The sequence below is a fragment of the Podarcis erhardii genome (assembly GCF_964252035.2).
Source record: "Podarcis erhardii genome assembly, chromosome: 4".
Classification (NCBI taxonomy): Eukaryota; Metazoa; Chordata; class Lepidosauria; order Squamata; family Lacertidae; genus Podarcis; species Podarcis erhardii.
Window position 1 is genome coordinate 1,745,298 of NC_138508.1, and position 18,686 is coordinate 1,763,983.

Consider the following 18,686-nt stretch of genomic DNA (forward strand, 5'->3'; position numbering starts at 1 on the left):
CAACTGTTACGGCAAAAATCTGGGTGCGAGGCTACTCTGCCACCCAGCTCATCGGACCAAGTCCGTGGGTCCCTGCGGAGGAAAATGAGCTCAGCCGGAGACAGGAGCAAACTGCAGAAGATCCAAGTTTATTGCGCAACAGGTTCAAGGCGAGATTGAACAGTGAGAAAGGGGTGACATGAGTTTTTGAAACTCCCTCCATGTCCCAGAATACAGTGCAAAACACGTCATGAATACATCACAGAAAGGTGGGGTTACACAGATCAGCACTTCAGAAAGGTGGAGGGGTTACACAGATCAGCACTTCAGGAAGGTGGAGGGGTTACACAGATTAACATATGGAGGAGGGAGGGGGGAATATGCAGAGCTGGAGATATGCACAGATAAACACTTCCTGGGGATGAGAAAACAATGGTCTCAAATATGCATAGCCTGCCACCTGACATTGCCTGGAGGAAAGGCTGATCAGAGATTTGAACGGATTAGGGTCTTGACACCTTGAGGGATTATGGAGGACAGGGGAGGGGTGATGGAGTCCTAGGGAAATTGAGCAGATATATTGTAGCGAAGAAGGTGAATAAGACATGCCCCCCCCTTCCGTAACACAAACAAACTTAGCAGATAATAACAGTAATTATATGGAAATGTGATAATAATATTAAAATGAGTAAAATGCTTAACATGCTAAGATTTTATTATTTGCAGCTAATAACTCAAGGAGATTTTCTTGGGGAGGGGGTTTTTGCTCCTCCCTTTTCTAACTGTCTTTTAAAGTCCCTTAAAAAACCCTAACCCCTTACAGGATATCACTTCTACAGATGTGCAATGATGAAAAAAAAAGCAGCAACAACCCCTCAACTCAGTTCTTCGCCATCACAAGACCTGCAACAACAGACACCAGAGTTTTCAAAGTGGCCACAGTTATCTCTTTCCAAGGATATAGACTGCTGGGGGAGTGGGGCTGACAAAGGGGGGAGGAGTTGAATTGCAAGGACATTTTCTGACTTTTGAACCTCAAGATACATGCGTAAAAATATCCCAATTGTCTCAAGATATGCAACTGATATTTAATTAGTTTGTTTTGTATTATGTGTTATTATGTAGGAATGTTGAAATGTGTCTGACAGTGTGTTATTTCCACAAAAGGGGGAATTGGGGCTATTTTTGTGGCTATTTTTTGTGTGTAATTGTTTTTATGTTTAATGTCTTATTCCTTACACCCCAGTGGAGGATTCTCATACATTTTATGCTTTTTAACAGATCAGGCTATTATGTAGTCCAATGTTTAGAATTAGGTAAATTTATAACCACATTTAGTTGTTTCACCTGGCACTCTGCCAACTTCCCTACCCATTTTAAAAATCTGCTAAAACTCACTTTACCAAGGAGAAGCTTCTAAGATACATGAAGGTGGATATGCTTTGGTTTAGCAGGAATGATCCCTTATAGAGTTAAATTGACTTATTTGGACAAGTGCCCTTTTAAGAATGGTTTTCTTTTAACAGATTGGTTTGAAAAGTTGAGAACCATGGGGCAAGATAAATTCAAATTGGACTCAGTTTGAATTGGGCAAGTGTATCCAGGCTGCAAGTAGCTTTTTGGTCCTTAAAGTGCAAGTGAGCAACTTCCCATGACTGCAAGACGATAGCCAGTAATAATAAAATCCCATAGAATGGCCAGGCAAGGACATTTCTCTCCTGACGTGCCCAAACCTGTGCCAGCTGGGGTGAGTGCCAGGCAACATGGTTAATATGAAAGCCCTAAGTGGATTCACCAGGGATTGCTACTGCTGTTACACCAGGCCGGTGTGAGACCACAGAAGAACTACTTTGACACCTGAGAACACAAAAATGTGGGGGGCAAAGCAAACTGCATTTTTCAGTCATTAGTGGACCTTCCTGCTAAATGTAAAGCATACGCCACTATTGAGAAAATATTTATTCCAAGGTGCTAAAATACCACAAGTAACTGAGCAACAAAATTTTAATTTTACGTGATATCCTATGTCTAACTATGTGCACTGTTACACTGTTATATTTCTATACAAATATCCTTAAGAAGCATGACATCCAAGTCCCTTTCAAGTTCACATGGACACACGCATCTGGTCAAAACAAAATAAAAAAATTCCTTCCAGTAGCACCTTAAAGACCAACTGAGTTAGTTCTAGGTATGAGCTTTCGTGTGCATGCACACTTCTTCAGATACACTGAAACAGAAGTCACCAGACCTTTCTATATAGTGAGAAGGTGGGGAGGGGTATTACTCAGAAGGGTGGTGGGAATGGGTGATTGGCAGATAGCTGCGATGAGCCTGTTGACGACTCTTAACGACTGCAATAGGTCTAACAGGAAAAAGCAAGGGGTGAGAAGGTGAAAAATGGCTCTCCCAGGACATTCTATACAAGATCTCAAAGTAGCTGTTCTATTACAAAGGAATTTCAGAAATAGACTGGAAAGAGAAGCTGCTGAATTGCAACTTATCACCAAACTTAAAACTATGGAGAGACCTGGTTTGAACAAAGACATTGGATTCTTATCTCATTATACATGACAAAGCCATTTTTCACCTTCTCACCCCTTGCTTTTTCCTGTTAGACCTATTGCAGTCGTTAAGAGTCGTCAACAGGCTCATCGCAGCTATCTGCCAATCACCCATTCCCACCACCCTTCTGAGTAATACCCCTCCCCACCTTCTCACTATATAGAAAGGTCTGGTGACTTCTGTTTCAGTGTATCTGAAGAAGTGTGCATGCACACGAAAGCTCATACCTAGAACTAACTCAGTTGGTCTTTAAGGTGCTACTGGAAGGAATTTTTTTATTTTGTTTTGACCATGGCAGACCAACACGGCTACCTATCTGTAACACGCATCTGGGACAGAGAATAGCAGGTTAATATTTACCACTTTAAATTGTGCGGAGAAAAGGATTGCAAAGTAACCACCTTTGCAATCTTATCTCCGAAGGGGGGAACTGTAGCAGGAACCCCCCCACCCCAATCATTCTGTTTGTATAAACTTCACACTCACACACTACATACGCCACATTTCTGTTATAAATTCATAATGCCACATTTCTGTTATAAATTCATAGAAAGTCAACCATACATTGGATTTGCACTGTTCCATTTTTATTTTATTCCATATGACAAGAACTAACAAAGGGGGGTGACTTAGTCCTGGTCAGCCATAATCCCTTCACTGTCTCAGCACATAAACAGGAGCCCTGCCCATGCCAACCCTGATGATCCCAGACAGAAGACAATCAAGATCACAAAGAACTTGCATATGGGAGTGGATTCAACATGGACTGAAACAAAAGACACTGATCAGATCTTCCCTCAGGGGGCAGGAAACTGCCAACTCCCCTTTGTCTCACTGGAAGTTCCTGGAAGTGACTCAGGGGGAGGGGGGAAGGGAGGAACCAGCCAGGTGACAAGACACTCAGGTTACCACCAACTCCTCCCTCAGCCCCTCCTTCCTGTAATGTATGCCTCCCTCAACCCCTCCTTTCTGTAATGTATGCATGATGTTTCTGGGGGTGGGCTAGACCTAGAGGAGGGGAATTTCAAAAGTTTTTATAAGACCTTGCACACTATTCTTCTGGGTCTTTCCTCTCTCCTGCACGTGAGGGGAATACCCTGTTGCAACAGTTCAATAAAGGCCAAGCCTACAGGCTGCTGTTTTGCTCCAAGTTATCCTGGTTGGTGTCTTTGTTTTGTCCAAGGGAGCCCTCGGATTTTTCCTGTAACAATCCTCATCATCATCCAGGTACCCCCCTTTAGACAAAAATTCACCCCTGCTTGCCACCATGCCTTCCACAAGCTGGTCGGGGTGGTGGCTCATGCGCTGGCCTGCCGGTCCCACTGAGACACCCCCAGGGAGAAGCGGCCGCCTCCTGCTGGTCTCCCCTTCCAGCCCCCATGTGACGCTTGACCCTCTAATAAAACCTCCCTCTGCAATCTGACCTGGTTTCCTGTGTCTCCTTCTCTGGGACAGAGGGAGGGGACAGGCCTGGGGGTGGGGGGTTAGTTGGGGGGGGCGTGGAAAGGGGTGGTTCTGTCGCTCAAGAGGAACTCTTGAGCACCAGTGGGGGGGGGGCTTCACGGCTCTGTGGCACTTTGCCCCCCTCCCTGAAGCTTGAGTGCTTTCAGAGCCAGAGACCCCTGCTGTGTCCCCAAATCCTTTATCCCCAAAATTCCTGGCAACGTCCCCCCCCACAGATGCTCCCAAGGCCCCACTGGTTTAATTGGCTGTCTCCCCACCCATTTCTTGGCATTTGCCCCTGGTCTGTTGCCCTCTCTGTGATTCCTTCTGTGGAGAAATTGGGGGGAGAGATTCAGAGGGGGATGCGGACCCTTCCCCTGCTCTGGATTCCATCCCCCAGAATAAGGGGTGCGGGTACCAACATGGCCACCCAGGGAGACCCCCCAAGGGCCACTCCCCCCCGCAATACCCCTCCCTGCCTCTTTCCAGATGGGTGTCGGGGACGGAGCTGCCTCTTAATCGGCAGAGAGAGGGGGGAATTCATTTCGTTTTATCCATTTATTTCTTCATTAAATTTGTGGGTTCACAGGATGAAATTACGATATAAAAACACAAAACACATAATCAAATAAAAACAAATACAAACCAATAAACACCCCCGCTAACATATTTCACACCCATAATAACATCAAAGGAATTTATCACCTTCATTGGAATTTCAAACAAAGCGATCCAAAATAAAACGCATTGTGGGCAGCGAACCTGGGAAGTCGCCCTTTGGGGGTCCCAGGCGGAGGTCTATGGGGGTATGGGGCAGGTCTCCCCTAATCTTCCGAGGGTATTGAAAGGGCATGATCTACAGCCGTCTATTTTGATGATGATGATGAAGAAGAAGACAGCACGCAGACCTAGTGGTGGGAGGAAAAAATCCTTAAATAAGAGACACAGGGGAATGATTAATGGACTTCAATGTCTGTACACTAATGCCAAAGCATGGAAATAAACAAGATGAGCTTGAGCTCTTGGTACAGCAAACTAAATATGACATAATAGGCATCACTGAAACCTGGTGGGATAAGTCCCACGATTGGAATGTAATAATGGAGGGATACAATCTATTTCAGAGAAACAGACCAGACAAGAAAGGAGGAGGAGTGGCGTTATATGTCAGGGATGTGTATACCTGTGAAGAGATCCAAGATTTAGAACCTCAAAGCCAAAGTGAGAGCATTTGGGTCAAAATTAAGGGAGAGAAGAATAACAGTGACCTCATTGTGGGAGTTTACTATAGATCCCCAAGCCAAACGGAGGACATAGATGATGCCTTCCTGGAACAGATGGCCAAGCATGCAAAAGGAAGGGAGATAGTAGTAATGGGGGACTTCAATTACCCGGATATTTGTTGGATGTCAAACTCAGCCAAGAGCATAAGGTCAAACAGATTCCTCACTGGCCTTGCAGACAACTTCGTTGTCCAGAAAGTGGGAGAAGCAACAAGAGGAACAGCCATTTTGAATCTGGTCCTAACCAATGTTGATGACCTGGTTAGTGGGGTAGAAGTGGAAGGATCATTAGGCACGAGTGATCATGCTCTTCTGAAGTTTACTATACAGCGGAAAGGAGCAGCCAAGCATACTAGGACTCAATTTCTTGACTTTAAGAAAGCCGACTTCATAAAACTTAGGGAAGTGCTGGTTGAGATCCCATGGACAGTAATACTAAAAGGAAAGGGAGTTCATGATGGCTGGGAGTTTGTTAAGAGGGAGATAGTAAAAGCACAACTTCAGGCAATACCAATGAGACGGAAACATGGAAGGTGCCTAAAGAAGCCAGCGTGGCTATCTAAAGAACTCATTATACATGACATTATAATCTCATTATACATGACAAAGTATAATCTCATTATACATGACAAAGCCATTTTTCACCTTGTCACCCCTTGCTTTTTCCTGTAAGACCTATTGCAGTCGTTAAGAGTCGTCAACAGGCTCATCACAGCTATCTGCCAATCACCCAATCCCACCACCCTTCTGAGTAATACCCCTCCTCACCTTCTCACTATATAGAAGGGTCTGGAAACTTCTGTTTCAGTGTATCTGAAGAAGTGTGCATGCACACGAAAGCTCATACCAAGAACTAACTTAGTTGGTCTTTAAGGTGCTACTGGAAGGAATTTTTTTATTTTGTTTTGACTATGGCAGACCAACACGGCTACCTATCTGTAAAGAACTTTTAACTGAGTTAAGATTAAAGAAGGATGTGTACAAAAAATGGAAAAGGGGGGAAACCACCAAAGAGGAATTCAAACAAATAGCCAGCACGTGTAGACACAAAGTCAGAAAAGCTAAAGCACAGAATGAACTCAGGCTTGCTAGAGAGGTTAAAAGCAACAAAAAAGGCTTTTATGGGTATGTTCGTAGCAAAAGGAAGAACAAAGAAACAGTGGGGTCACTCAGAGGAGAAGATGGTGAAATGCAAACAGGGGACACAGAAAGGGCTGAACTCCTCAATGCCTTCTTTGCCTCAGTCTTCTCCGATAAAGAAAACAATGCCCGACCTGAAGAATTTGGAGCAAATGATTCAGCAGAGGAAACACGGCCCAGAATAACTAAGGAGATAGTACAAGAATACTTGGCTAGTTTAGATGTATTCAAGTCTCCAGGGCCAGATGAACTGTATCCAAGAGTATTAAAAGAACTGGCAGATGTGATCTCAGAACCACTGGCTGTCATCTTTGAGAATTCCTGGAGAACAAGCGAAGTCCCGGCAGACTGGAGGAGGGCAAATGTTGTCCCTATTTTCAAAAAGGGTAAAAGAGAGGACCCAAATAATTACCGCCCAGTCAGTCTGACATCAATCCCAGGGAAGATTCTGGAGCAGATCATTAAGCAAACAGTCTGTGAGCACCTAGAAAGGAATGCTGTGATCACCAATAGTCAGCATGGATTTCTGAAAAGTAAGTCATGTCAGACTAACCTGATCTCGTTTTTTGACAGAATTACAAGCCTGGTAGATGAAGGGAACGCAGTGGATGTAGCCTCCCTTGATTTCAGCAAGGCATTTGACAAGTTGCCCCATGATATTCTTGTAAAGAAGCTGGTAAAATGCGGTCTTGACTATGCTACCACTCAGTGGATTTGTAACTGGCTGACTGACCGAACCCAAAGGGTGCTCATCAATGGTTCCTCTTCATCCTGGAGAAGAGTGACTAGTGGGGTGCCACAGGGTTCTGTCTTGGGCCCGGTCTTATTCAACATCTTTATCAACGACTTGGTTGATGGACTCAAGGGCATCCTGATCCAATTTGCAGATGACACCAAACTGGGAGGGGTGGCTAACACCCCAGAGGACAGGATCACACTTCAAAACGACCTTGACAGATCAGAGAACTGGGCCAAAACAAACAAGATGAATTTTAACAGGGAGAAATGTAAAGGATTGCACTTGGGCAAAAATAATGAGAGGCACAAATACAAGATGGGTGACACCTGGCTTGAGAGCAGTACATGTGAAAAGGATCTAGGAGTCTTGGTGGACCACAAACTTGACATGAGCCAAAAGTGTGACGCGGCAGCTAAAAAAGCCAATGCAATTCTGGGCTGCATCAATAGGAGTATAGCATCTAGATCAAGGGAAGTAATAGTGCCACTGTATTCTGCTCTGGTCAGACCTCACCTGGAGTACTGTGTCCAGTTCTGGGCACCACAGTTCAAGAAGGACACTGACAAACTGGAAGGTGTCCAGAGGAGGGCAACCCAAATGGTCAAAGGCCTGGAAACGATGCCTTATGAGGAACGGCTAAGGGAGCTGGGCATGTTTAGCCTGGAGAAGAGGAGGTTAAGGGGTGATATGATAGCCATGTTCAAATATATAAAAGGATGTCACATAGAGGAGGGAGAAAGGTTGTTTTCTGCTGCTCCAGAGAAGCAGACACGGAACAATGGTTCCAAACTACAAGAAAGAAGATTCCACCTAAACATTAGGAAGAACTTCCTGACAGTAAGAGCTGTTTGACAGTGGAATTTGCTGCCAAGGAGTGTGGTGGAGTCTCCTTCTTTGGAGGTCTTTAAGCAGAGGCTTGATGGTGTTTCCTGCTTGGCAGGGGGTTGGACTCGATGGCCCTTGTGGTCTCTTCCAACTCTATGATTCTATGATTCTATGATTCTATTCTATGAGGATAATTGAGCCCACTGAGGATAATTAACTGCACTTACAGATGATGATTATTATTTGACCATGTATCAATTGAGGGCCCTTGGAATGTAGGACAGGACTCTGCCCCAGGGAGCTCACATTCAGGTTTGACAGCGTGGGGAGAGAACAGCAGAGGGAGAGTTGGAAGCGGCAGGGGTAGGAAGAGAGGGAGGTTAAACAAGGGCAGGGATTGGGAGCCCACTGCCTGCCAATGGGAAGCAGAGTCAGACCACATCCGGAAGACCTCAGGTTCCCCATCCCTGAGCAAGAGCTTAGCTCAGAATATGGGCTTTGAAGCAGAACAGGTGTACAAAAGGGGGCAGGAGCGAAGACAGAATTGAGGACTTCTAAAGTGACCCAAAGTCATACAACCAGAAAAGTTGAGGCCACAGGCAGGTGTTTCTCAGGAGAAAGATGATTCTGCGCCCCTTGAAAGGTCACCTGAATCAGTCTGGGCTAATACACACGATCAAATTTTATTGGCATGAGAATAGTTTAACAAACGATTGCAGAATTCTGGGGACATGAAGGTCTAGAATGTCTGCTGAAACTTCTCTTGGAAATTCCTATTTCTCCCTCACAGAACTCCATTTCCCAGAGTTCCTTAAGATTGGGAATGAGAAAAGTCAGAGCCTTCTGGGTCAGGCCAAAGGGGACCCATTGAGTCCAGGATCCTCTTCTGCCAATGGCCAACTATGGACCCCAATGGGCAAGCAGGATTGGAGCCCCAGAGCCTCTCCCTTGATGCCGTTTCCTGCAAGTGGGATCCAGAAGCATCGCTGCCTCTGATGGTGGAGGGAGAGCAGAGCCAGCCGGACTAGGAGCCATTAGAGCTTCTCCTCCATGAATCTGTCTAGTCCTTCTTTCAGGCCACCCAGGTTGACATCTGACGTCTTTCCACAGGGAGGGAGCCACTGCCAAGAAGGCCCTTTGCCTGGTACCCTGTAGCTGAATCACCGGAGGAGGAGGACCTCAGTGTCTGGGCTGAGCGATGGGGGTGGAGACGCTCCTTTGGGGCATCCTTCAGATGTCTTCTAAAGCCTTTATACTTGCTTGTCTCCTTGGCACAGGCGTGGCATTACTCCATACCCTCCAGAATTTCTCAGAGGAAAACAGGGATGTCTTAAGGAAAATCACAGCATTCTTTGAACAAATCAGAAACCAGGTCGGCTTCTGTAAATCCGGGAGGAGGAGCTTTGGCCCAGGGTATAAAAGGCTCCAGCCCTGGAAGCAGCTCCAGCTCAGCCTAGAAGGTATTCTCCAGCAGCCGAGAGAAGCTCCCAGCCCACAGCCAGCCATCATGACCGAGATGCAGATAATCACCACTTTCGGGATAAGAATGGGTGCGACCGTCTTTGGTGTGGTTGAATCCATTCGCATGTAAGGCCAGGGGTGGTTGCCTCTCTAAGCAGGTTGGGCAGGTGCTCCTCTTTCCACTTGGATAATAACCCTCCATGCCTCTCCCTTTTTCCTTCCTTCCTTCATTTGTTCCTTCTCTGCAGGCTGCTGGCCGATGTAACCCTTATGCAAGAGGATCTTCTCTTTCTTCGGGAACCTCCCCAGCCCGCCCTCTCATTAGGATCCTCTCCAGCCCTCCTTGCACGAGGTCCAGGAGGCTTTTTCCGAGCTGCGTGAAATGCTCTGCGACAAGCTCCACATGGACCCCCTCAACTTCAGGGTGAGGCTGCTCTGCTCCCCCGCCCCAAGGGGCTGCCTGGCGGGGGGGGGGGGACTGGGGTTGCCGTGTGTGTGTGTGTGTGTGTGTGTGTGTGTGTGTGTGTCACTCTGGGTGGCTCACAGGACATAAAACATTGTAAGACATTAGACATTTCCTGATACAGAGTTGCCTTCAGATTTCAGTTAGTTGTTTATTTCCTTGACATCTGGTGGGAGGGCATTCCACAGGGCAGGGGCCACTACCAAGAAGGCCCTCTGCCTGCTTCCCTGTAACCTCACCTCTCACACTGAGGGAACTGCCAGAAGGGAGCTGGACCTCAGAGTCTGGGCTGAACAATGGGGGTGGAGACCCTCCTTTGGGTATACAGGGCTGAGGCCTTTTAGGGCTTTCAAGGTCAGCACCAAAACTTTAAATTGTGCTCGGCGATCTTAGCAGCCACTGCCAGTCACCAGTCTAGCTGCCGCATTCTGGATTAGTTGCAGTTTCCACGTCACCTTCAAAGGTAGTCCCACATGGGGGGCATTGCAGTAGTCCAAGCGGGAGATAACTAGAGCATGCACCACTCTGGCGAGACAGTCTGCGGGCAGGTAGGGTCTCATCCTGTGGACCAGATGGAGCTGGGAGACAGCTGCCCTGGAAACAGAAATGACCTGTGCCTCCATGGACAGCTGTGAGTCCAAAATGACTCCCAGGCTGCGCACCTGGTCCTTCAGAGGCACAGTTACCCCATTCAGGACCAGGGAGTCCTCCACACCTGTCTATCCCTGTCCCCCAAGAACACTTCTCCCAATGGCCAACTATGGACCCCAATGGGCAAGCAGGATTGAAGCCCCAGAGCCTCTCCCTTGATGCCGTTTCCTGCAAGTGGTATCCAGAAGCATCGCTGCCTCTGATGGTGGGGGGGAGAGCAGAGCCAGCCGGACTAGGAGCCATTAGAGCTTCTCCTCCATGAATCTGCCTAGTCCGTCTTTCAGGCCACCCAGGTTGACATCTGATGTCTTTCCACAGGGAGGGAGCCACTGCCAAGAAGGCCCTTTGCCTTGTACCCTGTAGCTGAATCACCGGAGGAGGAGGACCTCAGTGTCTGGTCCGAGCGATGGGGGTGGAGACGCTCCTTTGGGGCTGCCTTCAGATGTCTTCTAAAGCCTTTATACTTGCTTGTCTCCTTGGCACATGCGTGGCATTACTCCATACCCTCCAGGATTTCTCAGGGGAAAAAAGGGATGTCATAAAGAAAATCACAGCATTCTTAGATCAAATCAGAAACCAGGTCGGCTTCTGTAAATCTGGGAGGAGGAGCTTTGGCCCAGGGTATAAAAGGCTCCAGCCCTGGAAGAAGCTCCAGCTCAGCCCAGAAGGTTTTCTCCAGCAGCCGAGAGAAGCTCCCAGCCCACAGCCAGCCATCATGACCGATATCATCACCGCTATTTGGATGAGAATGGATGTGGCCGTCATTGGTGCGGACGCCCTTGGAAGGTAAGGCCAGGGGTTGTTGCCTCTCTAAGCAGCTTGGGCAGGTGCTCCTCTTTCCACCTGGATAATAACCATCCATGCCTCTCCCTTTTTCCTTCCTTCCTTCCTTCCTTCCTTCCTTCTTTGCAGCCTGCTGGTGGTCTACCCCTGGTGCCAGAGGCTCTTCGCTCACTTCGGGAACCTCTCCAGCCCTGACCTCTCATTAGGATCCTCTCCAGCCCTCCTTGCACGAGGTCAAGGAGGCTTTTTCCGAGATGCGTGAACTGCTCTGCGACAAGCTCCACATGGACCCCCTCAACTTCAGGGTGAGGCTGCTCCCCCGCCCCAAAGGGCTGCCTGGCGGGGGGGGGGGACTGGGGGTGCCGTGTGTGTGTGTGTGTGTGTGTGTGTGTGTGTGTGTCACTCTGGGTGGCTCACAGGACATAAAACATTGTAAGACATTAGACATTTCCTGATACAGAGTTGCCTTCAGATTTCAGTTAGTTGTTTATTTCCTTGACATCTGGTGGGAGGGCATTCCACAGGGCAGGGGCCACTACCAAGAAGGCCCTCTGCCTGCTTCCCTGTAACCTCACCTCTCACACTGAGGGAACTGCCAGAAGGGAGCTGGACCTCAGAGTCTGGGCTGAACAATGGGGGTGGAGACCCTCCTTTGGGTATACAGGGCTGAGGCCTTTTAGGGCTTTCAAGGTCAGCACCAAAACTTTAAATTGTGCTCGGCGATCTTAGCAGCCACTGCCAGTCACCAGTCTAGCTGCCGCATTCTGGATTAGTTGCAGTTTCCACGTCACCTTCAAAGGTAGTCCCACATGGGGGGCATTGCAGTAGTCCAAGCGGGAGATAACTAGAGCATGCACCACTCTGGCGAGACAGTCTGCGGGCAGGTAGGGTCTCATCCTGTGGACCAGATGGAGCTGGGAGACAGCTGCCCTGGAAACAGAAATGACCTGTGCCTCCATGGACAGCTGTGAGTCCAAAATGACTCCCAGGCTGCGCACCTGGTCCTTCAGGGGCACAGTTACCCCATTCAGGACCAGGGAGTCCCCCCCCCACACCCACTTGCTCCCAGTCCACCCTAAACAGTGCTTCTGTCTTGTCAGGATTCAGTCTCAATCTCCTGAATCTGTTGTGGGATCTGTTGTGGGGAGAGGGTGTCCCACACATGGGCCCCCTGGCAGAAGGAGTCACCCTCTCTTTTCTCTTCCAGCTCCTGGGCGAGGTCCTCAGCACCCTCCTGCTAGCCCCCCCTTGGACAGAAATTCACCCCTGCTTACCACCATGCCTTCCACAAGCTGGTCGGGGTGGTGGCTCATGCGCTGGCCTGCCGGTCCCACTGAGACACCCCCAGGGAGAAGCGGCCGCCTCCTGCTGGTCTCCCCTTCCTGCCCCCATGTGACGCTTGGCCCTCTAATAAATCCTCCCTCTGCATCTGACCTGGTTTCCTGTGTCTCCTTCTCTGGGACGGAGGGAGGGGACTGGCCTGGGCGTGGGGGGTAGAAACACCTCCTGTTAGTTGGGGGGCTGGGAAAGGGGGGGCTTCTCTGTCACTCAAGAGGAAACATTGAGACCACTGGGGGGGGGGTTCAGGACTCTGTGGCACTTTGCCCTCCTCCCTGAAGCTGGAGTGCTTTTCAGAGCCAGGGACCCCCGCTGTTTCCCCAAATCCTTCATCCTCAAAGCTCCTGCCAGACTGACCCCCCCATGCCCTTATTGCCCCCCCGGTCATCTCCCTCTCTGTTGCCCTCTCTGTTCTTCCTACTGTGGAGAAATTGGGGGTGAAAGACTCAGAGGGTGTTGCGGACCCTTCCCCTGCTCTGGATTCCATCCCTCTGAATAGGAGGTGGGGGTATCAAGTGGGGCCACCCAGAGAGACCCCTAAGGCCACTCCCTCCCGCAATGCCCCTCCCTGCCTCTTTCCAGATGAGTGTCGGGGACGGAGCTGCCTCTTAATCGGCAGAGAGAGGGGGCCATTCATTTCTATTTATCCATTTATTTGTTTATTAAATTTGGAGGTTCACAGGATGGAATTATGATATAAAAACACAAAACACATAATCAATGTCGCGTATTCCACGCGGCGCTTTCAGCAGAGACGCTAAGAGTTCCAGGTTTTTCCAGTGCAGTCTTTTTAATGTGAGTTATATACAGGCATTTACAAAAGAAACAGTCCATACAGAGTACTTACAAACGAATACTCTCCACCACAGCACCACCACACTACAGCACAACCACCACTACAACCACACCCACTGTTAAACAGGCTTTCCTTTTTAAAACAGGTGATAGCCAATCACATTAATCACACTCCTGCTGAGTCACTCTGACCCAGCAGAGTATTGCATCATCCTGTTGAAGCCTGCAGACTTATCCAGGATCCTGCGAATCCCAACACTCCTCCTTAAGTCAAAGGCTTGAGACCTAATAATTCTCTTAAGTCTCGAAATTTAGGAGCATCCAAACATTTTGTATACAAATCTGCCACATTACATTTTGTGTTACAGTGCTGTACCTTTAACACATTTCTTTCCAAAGCATTTTTCACATTTCCGTATCTTATAGCAATATGTTTACTCTTGCTTTTAAAGTTCTGTTGGTTGGCAAGCTGTTGTGCAGCCATGTTGTCACTTAGCACAGTGATTGGCATTTCAGAAGGTATTCCAAGCTCTTTTGTTAGGCAAGCAAACCATTCTATTTGTGATACACATTCGCTTATGGCTGAGTACTCTGCTTCACAAGTACTTGTGGCAACAAATGTTTGTTTCTGGGATTTCCACTGAACCAGGGCATTTCCAATATATATGGCATAGCCAGTGGTAGACTTTCCATTTTCTCTGTCCCCCCAGCTGGCATCAGCGTATGCATACACTTGCTGATCATATCCTGTATCCAGCACCAGTTTGTAATCTTTTGTGCCTTTCAGATACCTTAGGATTCTTTTAAGTGCTACCCAATCTCTCTGAGCCGGGTCTGCACTTCTTTGGCTTAACATGTGCACTGCCAATGTTATGTCGGGTCTTGTCCAACAACTTAAATATAACAGAGAACCCAACAGAGAATGAAATGCTGTTGCATTCTCACATTTTTGTCCTTCTGGTTCATTTTTGTACTGGGTAGTTATGGGAGTGTCAACCTCATTTGCCCTCTCCATTCCATATGTCTTCAATAACTTTTCAATTTTTTCCTTCTGACTTAGAGAGTAGATGCCCTCTTCATTTCTCTGAACCTCTACTCCTAAGTAATTCTGAATCTCTCCCAAATACTTCAGTTTGTATTTGTTACCTAGGCTGTTTATAAACCAAGACACTTGCTTTTGTGCAGTTGTTATTAGACAGATATCGTCAACAGACAAAAGTAAATAACAAACACTTCCTTGCACCATTGCTGAATATAAACAGGAATCAGCCAGGCTTTGTTTGAATCCCATCTTTTTCAAAGTTGTGTCTATGCATTCATGCCATAGACGTGCACTTTGGTGTAAACCGTATAGTGCCCTTTGCAGCTTTAACACCATGCTGTCTTTTTCCAGCTCATAACCTGGTATTTGCTGTAAATACACCTCGGCGTCAATAGGAGCATTTAAATATGCTGAGGCAACATCAAAATGATGAACTTTTAACTCTCTCAGACTTGCCATTGCTAAAACGGATTTTACTGTTTCAGCCTTTGCTGTTGGGGCAAACACTTCATCATAATGTATCATTTTCCTTTGTGTAAAGCCCCTTGCAACCAACCTGGCTTTCCTCTGACAACTACCATCAGCCAGCTTTTTCACTTTAAAAACCCACTTACAGCTTATGGGCTTTTTACCTTCAGGCAATTCTGTAGGGACAAACACATTGTTGTTTAGCAGAGAGTTATCTGCCTCCCTTCGTCTCCGGCAAAACAGCAGGAACAAAAAAGCAACATACAAGAGAGGTTCCCAGCAGAATGTGCTGGACGTAAACAGGCATGTGATACACAACAGTCATGCCTGACCCTTTTAAGGTGGAATGGAACTATATTCTCACAATTACTCCATACCCTTCAGGCTTTCTCAGATGAAATAGGCATGTCCTAAGGAAAAGCCAGACATTATTTGGTCAAATCATAAACAAGGAAGCTTCTTTAAATCCTGGAGGAGGAGCTTTGGCGCAGGGTCTAAAAGGCTCCAGCCCTGGAAGAAGCTCCAGCTCAGCCTAGAAGGTTTTCTCCAGCAGCCGAGAGAAGCTCCCAGCCCACAGCCAGCCACCATTGTGCACTGGACCCCAAAGGAGAAGCAGCTCATCAACACTGCCTGCAGCAAAGTCAACATGGCCGCCATTGGTGGGGATATCCTTGTCCGGTAAGGCCAGGCACTGGTTGCCTCTCTAGGCAGGTTGGGCAGGTGCTCCTCTTTCCACCTGGATAATAACCATCCGTGCCTCTACCTTTCTCCTTCCTTCCTTCCTTCCTTCACTCCAGCGTGTTGATCGTCTTCCCCTTCACCATCAATAGAACTCGACAAGGTCAAGGAGACCTTTACCGAGTTGAGTGAATTGCTCCACGTGGAGCCCGTCAGCTTCAGGGTGAGGCTGCTCCCCTGCCCCAAGGGGCTGCTGGGGGGGGGTGCCGTGTGTGTGTGTGTGTGTGTGTGTGTGTGTGTGTGTGTGTGTCACTCTGGGTGGCTTACAGGACATAAAACATAAAAAAATTCCTGATACAGGGTTGCATTCAGATTTCAGTTAGTTGTTTATTTCCTTGACCCCTCATGGAAGGGCATTCCACAGGGCAGGGGCCACTACCAAGAAGGCCCTCTGCCTGGTTCCCTGTAACCTCACCTCTCACAGTGAGGGAACCACCAGAAGGCCTTGGGAGCGGGACCTCAGGGTCTGGGCTAAATGATGGGGGTGGAGATGCTGCTTCAGGTATACTGGACCGAGGCCGTTTAGGGCTTGAAAGGTCAGCACCAACACTTTGAATTGTGGAGCTGATATTACAGCTGCCCTGGACACAGAATTGACCTATACTTCCATGGACAGCTGTGAATCCAAAATGACTCACAGGCTGTGTACCTGGTCCTTCAGGGGTACAGTTACCCCGTTCAGGACTGGGGGGGGACAGCCTATGTCCCCCCAAAACAGTACTTCTTTCTTGTCAGAATTCAGCCTCCATCTGTTGAATGCGTTGTGGGATCTGTTGTGGGGAGAAAAGAAGAGAAGAAGAAGAGTTTGGATTTTATATCCCGCCTTTCACTCCCTTTAAGGAGTCTCAAAGCAGCTAACATTCTCCTTTCCCTTCCTCCCCCACAACAAACACTCTGTGAGGTGAGTGGGGCTGAGAGACTTCAGAGAAGTGTGACTGGCCCAAGGTCACCCAGCAGCTGCATGTGGAGGAGCGGAGACGCGAACCCGGTTCACCAGATTATGAGACTACAGCTCTTAACCACTACACCACACTGGTTGTGTGGGTGACCCACACATGAAAAGAGTTTACCAACTTCATTGAAACATCAAACAAACAGATCCAAAGTAAAACGCCAGGGGGGCAAGTTGCCTTTTGCGGGTCCCAGGGGAGATCAATGGGGGAAAGGGGCAGGTCTCCCCTAATATTTCGAGGGTATCGAAAGGGCATGAAAGGGCATGATCTGCGGCCGTCCGTTAATTTATTTTTGGGAGTTTGTGAGCCGGGATGGACATCCCTGTCTCCCAGACGAAGCAGAGGCAAGGTTCTCCCCCCCCATCCCAGGCTTGGAAGCAGCCGCTCCCCCCTTGGCTTTTGTCCTTCTGACTGCCAGCCAGGTGTCCTCGGGCGCAGAGCAAGCGCCTTCCTTGCGCCCTCAGGCCATTCGCTGGCCCAGAAATGTGCCTGGCTCCTCCAGCAAAGGATTACCGTAATTTTTTTTTACATACTTTCATCCACTTTTATTCCACCTCCATAAACTTGGGGTTTTCAAGCCTCCCTGGTTTGGCTTACAAACCATGGACAGAAGATTCCTTTGATAAATAATGGCTGAGCTTGTAATAAACTAATCATACCCACACAGGAAACATGGGAATTAGAAGGGATTCTCTCCAGCATCACACGGACTAAGCCAGCCACCCGAAACTCAAAACAATATTTTAGAATAAGACATTGCAAAGGAATGGCAAGTATACAGAGGACATTTAGCAAAACAATGATCTTAAACAATTATCTTTAATGAAACATTCCTAAGGGAGGTCAATAAAACACAGCAGAGCAGAAACCCTTGGAGTCAAGCACCGCTTGGAGACTGGGGTGGCACGTAACAATATTTTAGTTCCCTTTTAATTACGTTGCTTTGAATACCTACTTTAGGTTTTATTTTGCCTTGAACATGGCTGATTGACCTCTGGCCCCAGTAACCAACAACTCAGCCTCACTAGTGTGGGCTGTTAGAATTCCTGCTCCATGATTGCAGTCATGGGATTTTTGTCTATCACATGACGGTGTATGTTTTGACTCCACAGAGTGGGAAGTGACGGAGACAGGATGTTTGTGATACTGTGTTCCGTGAAGTGGGACTATTGTTCCTTTTCTCTTTGCTGTCTGATACTAGAGAGAGAGGGAGCCAGTGCAGTGCTCCCTGTCTGTTTATATGTAAATAAAGTAGATTAGCCAAAATGCTGAGTTGCTGAGCTCTGTTACACAAGCTGTGAAGACTCTGCAAAGCCCTAAGTGTGCCGGTTGTCAGTTGGCATCGGTCACTGTGATGTTTGGGCTGAAGAAAGCTTTTGAAGCTCCCGAACGATCGACCAGTAGGGACGGAACATGCCACTCGGGCATGTGTCTCTACCAGGGTCCTACTCGAGTGTAGAACGAGCTCCTGACAAGATGAAACACCTAGGGGTTTTTTTTGTATAAATATATAATATACACTCCCCCCTAACACTGCTAATCTTCTAACGCCACCCACCCTTCACATTTCACCAAATTTAATCCTCAATTTTACATACAACCAGCTCATTAAGAAATATGCGCAATCCATTTCTCTTCTTTTGCGTCTCAGAAGCCGTCAAGATGTTGCACAATGTGGTCCATCCTCTCCCTTTCGCTGTTCTTGTTTCCACCTTCAGGCTCCAAGGAGATGGGCTGATGTAATCTCCACAAAATCCTGCTTAGCAACTTCATTCATTGTGCATGGACATAGACGCTGTGTAATAGGGGTCTTAGAGTAAATCCCCTGCAGGAAGGCCGTGGGTATAGAATGGGGTCCCAGGCGGAGGTTTATGGGAGTATGGGGCAGGTCTCCCCTCATCTACCGAGAGTATAGAATGGGCACGACCCACACTCGTCCGTTAATTTATTTTGGGGGGTTTGTGAGCCGGGATGGACATCCCTGTCTCCCAGACGAAGAAGAGACGAGGTTCTCCCCCAG

At 47.9% G+C, this 18,686-nt stretch overlaps 1 protein-coding gene across 1 annotated transcript in view; it reads left to right on the forward strand.

The window, feature by feature from the left end:
• The window catches only part of LOC309341280 (hemoglobin subunit beta-like), a 66,395-nt gene extending 53,632 nt beyond the window's left edge, over positions 1 to 12,763 (forward strand). The window contains exon 4 of the mRNA XM_081860869.1: positions 12,540 to 12,763. Within this exon, the coding sequence (XP_081716995.1) occupies positions 12,540 to 12,728 (189 nt within the window). The 3' untranslated portion in view covers positions 12,729 to 12,763. The remainder of the gene's footprint in view (positions 1 to 12,539) is intronic.
• The last annotated feature ends 5,923 nt before the right edge of the window (positions 12,764 to 18,686 follow it).